The 9419-nt window shown below is 36.4% G+C and overlaps 1 protein-coding gene across 1 annotated transcript in view; it reads left to right on the top strand.

The window, feature by feature from the left end:
- The window catches only part of DTHD1 (death domain containing 1), a 20760-nt gene extending 11608 nt beyond the window's left edge, over positions 1 to 9152 (top strand). Inside the window, exons 8-10 of the mRNA XM_009641066.1 lie at positions 1320 to 1564; positions 8215 to 8272; positions 8863 to 9152. Coding sequence (XP_009639361.1) covers positions 1320 to 1564; positions 8215 to 8272; positions 8863 to 9152 — 593 coding nt within the window. The remainder of the gene's footprint in view (positions 1 to 1319; positions 1565 to 8214; positions 8273 to 8862) is intronic.
- Positions 9153 to 9419: the final 267 nt, after the last annotated feature.

Genomic DNA, 9419 nt, shown 5'->3' with positions numbered 1-9419 from the left:
GGCCACCTGGGCACACTGCTGGCTCATATTCAGCCGGCTGTCAACCAGTACCCCCAGGTCTTTTTCCACCAGGCAGCTTTCCAGCCACTCTTCCCCAAGCCTGTAGCGCTGCATGGGGTTGTTGTGACCAAAGTGCAGGACCCGGCACTTGGCCTTATTGAACCTCATACAGTTGTCCTCGGCCCATCGATCCAGCCTGTCCAGGTCTCTCTGCAGAGCCCTCCTCCCCTCAAGCAGATCAACACTCCCACCCAGTTTGGTGTCGTCTGCAAATTTACTGAGGGCACACTCAATCCCCTAAATCTAAAGAACATTTAATAGGAATTAAAGAGATTTGAAACAAAAAGAAACAGCCTGCTATTTTATCTGTGTAAATTCACTTAAAGTGAGCAAGGTTAAACACTGAAATCCAGGGCAAAATGTTGGTTTTTGTGTGTTGCACTATGAATTGAGGTGATGAGAGAGAGCTGTTTTGCCATTTCCATTAGCAGCCTTGAAAACACCATGCAGTGGCTGCCACCATTCAGAGATTTGCTTAAAGGGAAAAGAGATAAGGAGCCTCAGAAAAATTTTCATCCAAAATTATGTACAGTTTCTTCTGTCATATTTGGAAAGAACATATAAATATATATATGGCCCTCTGAACATTTTGTACATAAACTCTCCCACTGAAAACTCCCTTTACCCTAAAGAAAGGCTTATTCTTCAAACAGAGAAGTGTCCAGACCCCAAGGAATGCCTGCTCATATATGCAAAGGATAATGTTATAGATATATCAATTAAAATGGAATTACAACTCCTAAAAATGCACCTACTCTCTGCCTCCATTAATTTTGTTGTTACAGACAGACAGATATCCATCCTGAATAACCAGAAAGCTTCAAATTTCTTCTATAATTTCTAATTTCTTCTATACTTTCTAATAGCCAGAAATCTTATACATCTAATTCCACTTCTAACACCATTTTATTTTTATTTCTCTCTGTGTTATGTACTTTATCTCTCTGCATTCTTTACTTTTCAACATGTAGCACAACCTTAACCACTTATCCCTTATGCCAATAGTTCAAGGGCTAAGATAGCTAACTATGAAGACATTTCCACTACTGAAGCAGGCTGGCAGGAATGTTTGAACCTTAGATGTTCAACATAAAGTAGTAATAATGATAAAGAACAACAAAATGTTGTGTGACTAGCTCTACGTGACTCACCCCAACGAAATATTTTAGATGCCACACATCTAAATATTGGGGATTTTTGTTTGTTTCTTTGTTTTTTGGTTTATGTGGGTTTTGTTTTTTTTCTTATATGGACTGCAGAGAATGGAAAAGAGTCTGGAAAAGTCTACAGGCTGATTTTTCATTCACAAAGAAAACCCAGGCTGGAGCTCCAAATTAAAGAAGTGGATGAATTTGGTAACCAGAGTTCACCTCATTACAAAGGAACAGCAGTGTTTTATAAAATTACCAGAGAGATGATAACCAAGAAATGGGAACAACCAGTGCCATATGGTGACTATCAACACCAGTCTCCTCTGTGTAAATTAGCACTAACGTTACCAAAGGTGGGTTTCTCATTTGATAATGTTAAGAGATCTTTCCACTTTTCCCTTGCCACATATTTATTAGGCAAAAGGATCTTGGTATGATTTTTGCTTTACAGACTCACACAGGAGTCATTGATGGAGTAGTTCTAATCCATCAGCCATGTACAAACACCCTCAGAATTTCGCTTAGCCGGTGGGAGGGATGCTGATCCAAGCATGAGCACTGAAAAAAATGTTTAGCAGAAGTTTTTCACCCATTTGCTCTCCCCAAATGATATGGCCCTGAGAAATTACTACTTAAGTTTCAGTTATATACTTCTTATATCCCTGCCTTGGGAGTGCAGAATTTCAAATTGAAGGAGCATTAAATGGTTCATGTAACCTATCTTACTCCTATCACCTGATTCCCCTATTATGCCTGATACACCTCTGCAATACAGCCATGTGGGTAATTATCTCCATCTCTCATGAAAGCTATTGCTACATAAATTAATCTTTAATATTCCTGCAATGAAATCTTATAGTAATCTTTTCAAAGAGCCTAGGTATCAGCACCCTATATTGTACAAAATGCTGCTGCTAGACTACTGCTATCCAATTTGCACGCATTTTAATGTCAAAATACATACAGTAACACTTGGTCTAAATCTCTGGTGACAAGTAGTGGCACCTCTCTCTTTTTGAATGTAATTGACTTCACTTTTCCTTAAGCTATCACCTGCAAATATATCTTTTTTTTCATAAGCATACTTCTTGATTTCTCTCTCATCTCCATTCTCCCAAGTAAAAATTAAGAACAACTGCAGAAGATTTTAAAAGGAGATCTCTTTTAGTGACAAAATCCATATGACATGTCAGTTTTCTTTTGAGAATCACATGTTTTCAAGCACTTTGCTTTTCTACAGGGCTAGGACTCCATGTGCAGTATTGACAGAGAGGGAAATACAAACTCTTGAGGTCCCATGAGATGATTAAAAAAATAAAATACTAAAAAAAAATCTCTGACAAATCCTAATTTTCTTCCATCCATCTGCCTAGCTTCCATCCTGTTGTTCTATTTTATTTAATCTTACTGCATAATAAGAATAAGATTTAAAGGATTGAACTGCGTTTGTATTAAACCACTAAGGTAACTATCAAGTGTCTTAGATTTGGGGTTGCATATATGGTCTACTGCTATGCATATTAGTCCTTAAATGTTCTATTCGGACTTTTCAAAACAAATGTTTCTGACTACCCCTTTTATCCTACTAAATTTAAGGCCATGTTTCCTCTTTTCCAGTGTGGCTGAGATCTTGAAGTCTGGTCAGTCTGTGTAAGAGTGTGATAGTATACAATGTATGTGGGTACACAGCAGCACCCAGGCAGCATACTCATTTAAATGGAAATAAATGGAGGAACTGTGTAACGTGATCATTGCTGGTAAATTAGAAATTAGAAATTAAGTCAAATATCAGGAATGGTGATAGCCTTTGGGAATATTTTCTTTACATCTATTTTTTGAGTAACACCTTTGCTTGCAACTGAATCAGTTTAAGAACAGAGGACCCATGTATGATGCACAAAAAGTCTGCTTAGAGAGAGAGAGTTATATCACTTCAGAAAATCAGTGTTGCAGCATCTTGCAAATAATTTTTCTTTTGCTTCTGGTAAATATATTTTAAGAAGTGTATATCAAAGGAGTCAGAATCTTCATTAAATGCAAATATTAAGCCAAAAACCTGTCAAAATGCTTGAAAATATTTGCATATTGATAACTTTTTCACTACGTGATTTGTATTTTCTGTCTTACAGAGGATGAAATATCTCTCTCTAAAATGAAGAATAGCATCAAAATAACATCTTAGTACACAAATTGTTATACTTTGCTATAGTAGATGAACCCTCCCACTTTTTGATCTATCTTCCATCCATCTGGTGTAATAATTTAAAACTGATAATGCTTAAAGTCAGTTTTTTTAAGAGAAGAAATATTCCTTAATAATTTAGCTAGTTCAGTTATCATTTTTTTTAAGAATTATAAAACATCAGTGAAGCTGATTATTTGACTTTAGTGAATAATTAATAAATTAAATACAACTTAACTTACTATTGGTATATAAATACACATGGCAAATGGAATTTCACCTACGCCATTATCTAGTGGTATGTAACATTCTTTAAAACAAAGTTTAATGTTGTGCACTCTTTTGCTCTTCATGCCATCTTCCAGCCAAGTAAATCTTGAATTCCATACTGAACAAACTCACAGAAATTTTAAGAACAAAAAATATTCTCTTTTGGCTTGTTTTCTGGCTGAAAGATAGGAGGAAAAGAGTACGAAAAAGCAGTTGGTTTTCTCAATGGAAGATGATTACTTGTAAAGTCCCACACAGATCCATGCTAACATATACATCAGAAACTTGAATAATTAAGCAAAGTCTGATGACAGTACAAAATATTCATAGTACTAAAGCTGTCTGTGAAGAATCACTGATACTGAGCAACTAGAAAATAAACTAGATAATTTAGAGCCAATAAATGTTTGTTGGGGTGGCAGTACACATCTGATTTTATACTGGTGAACTCCAAATTACCTATTACCACTCAAAAAAGAAATCTTTGGTCATTTTGCTCTCTGAAAACTTTCAGGGCATTCAGCAGCAAATAAAAAGGCAACCGGAATGTTCCAAATTATTAGAGAACAAAAATGAAAACAAGATTATGCCATATATCTATGAGGCATCCACATCATGACTATACTCTGCAGTCCTGGTCTTAGAGCTCAGGAAGAGGATTTGGAAGAAAAGGGCAGAAAGAAGGTGATCAGAACCATGGAATTGTTCCAGGTAGAGACAACACATTGATGACAACACTTCAGGCAGTTTTGATAGAAGTTGAAATATTATGTACACTTATGAATATTATGGAGGAACTGAAAAAGGAATTATTATATCCCCTTTCACAGGATATAAGAACAATGATATTGGTAAGTCGTAGCTGTAACCAGTAATATAAAAATGTACTTTTTACATACAAAAATAATCAAAAGGTGAACTCATTTTCACAGGACATTTGCAGCTGTTAAAAATGTGTTTGAGCTAGAAAAGGAATTGACTGGAAGAGAGACAGAATCATATATTACACATAATGATCCAGATGCAATGAAATGCCAGAGCAATGAAAAGGAAATTCTAATTACTTACCATATCTTATTAAGTGTTCTAAAATTATTAACAGTGATGAAAGCACTGACAGTAAAAATTAACATAAGAACTTCATCGTGTTTTTACTACCCATGATCTGATCAACAAATTTTAATCAGATGTATCTTCACATCTATGCGGGCTTTCTAATGAATAAAAGAAACAGAAGGAAATAGTTAAAATTGGATGAGAAAACACAGTTATGGGGAAATTTAATGCACTAATTATACAAACAACTACAGCAACCATCTGTCAAATGCAACTGCTATTTACCACTTCATTAAAGTGTAAGTCTTGTGTTAATGTTCATATAATATGAACCAAAACTGGCACTGTCCATAACTAGTCCTATGCTGACACTATTAATATATGTTGCCAAAGCACCTAGAACTACCTGACCACATTCGTGCACGTGGACATACACTGAAGCAGTGATCCTTCAATGATGCTGGTTTCTATGGCATATATACTACTAGAGTACAGCAGTTAAGCTGCTACAAATCTCACAAGCATATTAAAATATACCGCTCAGTGTTCATATCTGGCCTATTGCTAATGCTGTGCTGTTTACAGTGTTGCTCACACTAACACAGCTGCTCACGGAATTCCGGTTGTCACAGTAAAGCTCTCACGTCTGAATTGTGAATTAGTGGACTCTAGGTTGTAGGACCGTTGACAGACTTCTCATTTGCTGCCAGTATGCTGGGGGTGCCTTTCATGGTTTGGGAATGAAATCCCTGAAACAGCAGTAAATGCACGGTAAGAACAGCAAAGACTGTTTACATTTCTACTACTTTTTGAGTTAATAAGTGTCTTTAGTTTAAACATGTTAATGGATTAGTTTTAGTACACATGAGATCACAAATACTCAGTGTTGATAGTAACAATAGAAATTTTCTCAAAAAAATGAAAGAGGTTTTGGCTTTTTTTTTTTTTTTTTCCCCAGATGATAAAGTTAGTACCGTCCACAACACCTGATTTTGATTGTGACAAAGACAGATGAAACCTTTTTAAGGCAAACATTCTGACCATTTTCACTCATTTCTGTAAAATTCCCACCTAAATTTCTCCCAAATTGTGGAGAGAAGAGAGTAACTATAAAGATCAGAAGCATTTTTATACATAGTGCCCACATTATCCACTGTCTTAGGTATTTCTGACAGTTGTCAAAGCAGTGGTTGTTTACTTGGTATGCAACCATTCACATCAGTTTTTAGTTTAGACATGCTACACTCGTACAGAAGTAAGCTGATCTTCACTAACAGTTCCTATTCTGGAGCTTTCATTTCCTCAGCATTAGAAAACACCGGTTGGTCAAACCTGTTATTTTCAACATAAATTAAATTCAGTGGATTAGGTTCTGATGTCAAGTATGTGTGTGCATATCTGTAATACTTCGACTGATTTCAAAGCGGCTGTGTTTATGTGAAACCAGGCCAAAGAGTTTAAAAGGTTAATTTCTCCTTTTCTGTCTGTCCTGTTTGATATGCTAGTAGAGTCTGGTCATGTTTGAGAGGTCAATTTGACAGAGCACTTCAGTATTGCTGGCTGAAATCAGAGTGCTTTGCAAAAAGACATTGTTGTAATACACACAAGCATTATCAAATTACTATTCTGCTGAAGTTTTATGCCTAATGACTGTCTGACAGCAAAATAGCATGTGATCCTCTGCTTCAGAAAGGCAGTTGCTTAGCTAATTGGAGGGCCTTCCAGACTAGAAAACTGCTTTGACTGCTAAGAGTATTTTACTTACGCTGTCAACCAGAACAGTGGGGCCACAGGCCAGTGCAGCTGAACCATGGGTGAATTCAGTGCTTCACCACAGATATTTAATCTTTAAAGGCAGATTTAATGCTTTGGATCTAATGCATTGTATATTATTACACTGTTTCTAGGCAATACTCATTTTCAATTCTTATCATTTTTTACTACTATTTTAACATTAAGTAGCATAAAGTGGTTCAGATTAAAGTCAATGCATGGGTAATTGAGTTCATCTACAATAACTTTGAAACTCTCATACAGACCTTTGAGGTGCTAAATTCTCAATAATGAATGAAAATAAGTTTAAATATAAACACATAATTAAACCAAGCCAAAGAAAGCTGAGTCATGGAAGAAAAACAATGCCCCCTTCTGGAAGACCTTTATATTCCCTTTGGTTTGAGGGCTTTTTTTAGCCATGGTGTGCTGTCTTCACACTAGGGCACGTCCCGGGGCAGAATTGCTGTAGAAGCATGCAAGCCAAGGCAGATTCACATCTCAAGATGAGCACAGTGCAGGATGGTTTCGCACTGCCAGGCAGTGCATGCTGTGTGCATCCCATGCACACTGAAACCCCCTACCCAGATGCCTGAGAACAGGCCTGATGGAAAGTGGTTTGATTCACAGGTGGATAGGTAGCAGTTATTATTATAGTGACCTTTTGGATGTGTAGCTCAGTACATATGAAAAAGTCCAAATGTTGAACAATATATGAAGTCTGTATTACAAAAGTATTTAAGATAAGCTTAGCAAGGCTCAGTATGCCCAGCAGCAGGAAAAGGAAAGTACTTCATCCAGTCAGAGTTTCATGCTCTTAATTCACAAATGGAAAAAAGCAGCTCCGTGAATAAACCTGGAGCAAGTCTCACAGGGGAAGCTGTGCATAAACAGCCAGGTAATACAACCGAATATGTGTGACAAAAGTAAAATGGGCACTAAAAGAGAACAATTACAGCTTTTAACAAGAGGAGCTGAACTTCACTTGATACAAATTAATCTTTTCTTGTGCTCAGTGCTTACGTAAGTAATTTCTTGTTCTATATGGAGCAGGAAACAACAGTAAAGCCCTGTTGTTCTTTCTCAGTCACAGGAAAAATGGACAAAGTATTTTTTAGTTTCTCTCCAGTGTTCAAAGGCAGAAAGAGGAAGAACTTTGTACTTTCTAATGGAAATTCTGATGATTACTAGCGATTTATAATTAAAAGTTGAACGATGTAAATTAATAACTATAGCTACAAATATAGTATTATTTCTAGACCTTGCAATAGCTACTGCATACCTAGAAACTGTTATTTTCCTTGAAACAGTATGGTGTGCACACAGTTGTAATAAGAACACTGTGACAGCAAGGCAGTTAATGCAGTATTCGAAATTAGAATCCATTTCATGTACGAAGGTTCCATACAGATTTTCTACACACCCAGTTTCTATACACCAGCCATGACATAATGCTACTGATCAAACATTTATAAAATTGCATAAATTATAAACTTTAAGAAAACATCCATCTGATGCAAACAAAATTAGTTTTATTATTTTAATAGCTGTATGCTGATTTTTACCTGCTGATGGTGTTAACTGGTTTTTATAATAACACTAATTCCCTATGTAGGCAGGACCCATCTTAAATGCTGGTTTACTGCAACCCACCCCATATCCTATGCCTCACCCCTTACTCATTTAGTCATTTCTCTTTCTGTAACACATTTTCTTTGATAGCATGAAAAGCTGATCAACCGTCCACTAAGCACAAAAAGAATTTCTTCTGATTCATCAGGTAAGAACACATACATAATATATTTATGTCAGTATAAATAATAGTTATGTTTGCTATTTACTTTTTTTAAATGCCAAGGTTTGTTTCAGCTGTAACTGGTATTTTAAAATGCCATATACATGAACCAAAGTAGTTAATGTGTTAAAAGATATTAAAAGAAAAAAAGTGATCTGTTTACCAAGAAATGAGAAAGCTCTTGTAAGATAATGTTGTGGTGGGATGCTTGAGCAGCATATAATTTTCTGTATAAGGAGATTCAGTCTGTACTGGAAAGCTCCAGTACAAGTAATGTATTGGTCATAGGAAATGCCCAAACCCTTTCCTTTTATTGCTATCTTTCCCCATGCAGTTCCAAAAGATATAGATCATTGCTGAATCTCCTCTTGACTAAATCCACTTCATGTCTCAGTGCAGGTACCAAAAATTACATCAGAAATAAGAAGTGACGATGTTTTCATTAAAGTAAAACCCAAACCATATTTAGTTGGTGAGTTCACCCACTTCAGAAGCTTCAGAAAGCTTTTCAAATGAAAGGAAGATATACATAGCAGAAGAATAATGGTCTCAATTTACTAATTTTTGCCCTTCAGAGGCCCTATGGGACAACTTGCTGTATTGGCTTGCAGAAGAGCTTGCAGAAGATAATACATCATTGCTTGCTTTATGCTTACCTGTTCGGCGGAGTATACTTCAGCTTGTTAGGCTGAAGTGCCCTGATAATTTAACACACCAGATCTATGAGCTGCTTTGCTGCTGGAAAAAGACACTTCCAAGGTCAGCTGATAAACAGCAGCTCCTGTCTCGCTATTTGCGGAAGAGTGGCAGAAGTGATCTTTCAGAAGAACTTCGTTTTAAGTGGCAGAATAAAGTGTTCACTTGACAGCATCACTGGCAACTAACAGCCCCGTTTCTCTTCCTTCTTTTTGAAAGATGTGAATATTTCTGTGATATCTTTGGATGAACAAGTGACAGGGATACCGGCCAGGGATCAGACTGCTTAGTTATTTGTTACTTTGCAACCTCTTTACTAAAGCGAAGTATAATAGCAATGTCCTTGCTTGCTAAAAGTGAACATTTCTCCTGTGGGAAAGTGAGATATTGAAAATATAAGTATGAAGGATCATAGACTAGCCTGCATAGGTTTCTA

This window comes from Egretta garzetta, unplaced genomic scaffold (genome assembly GCF_000687185.1).
Source record: "Egretta garzetta isolate BGI_Z169 unplaced genomic scaffold, ASM68718v1 scaffold836, whole genome shotgun sequence".
NCBI classification, from domain to species: Eukaryota; Metazoa; Chordata; class Aves; order Pelecaniformes; family Ardeidae; genus Egretta; species Egretta garzetta.
Note: the sequence above shows the minus strand (reverse complement) of the source record. Positions and strands in the feature narration are given on the sequence as shown.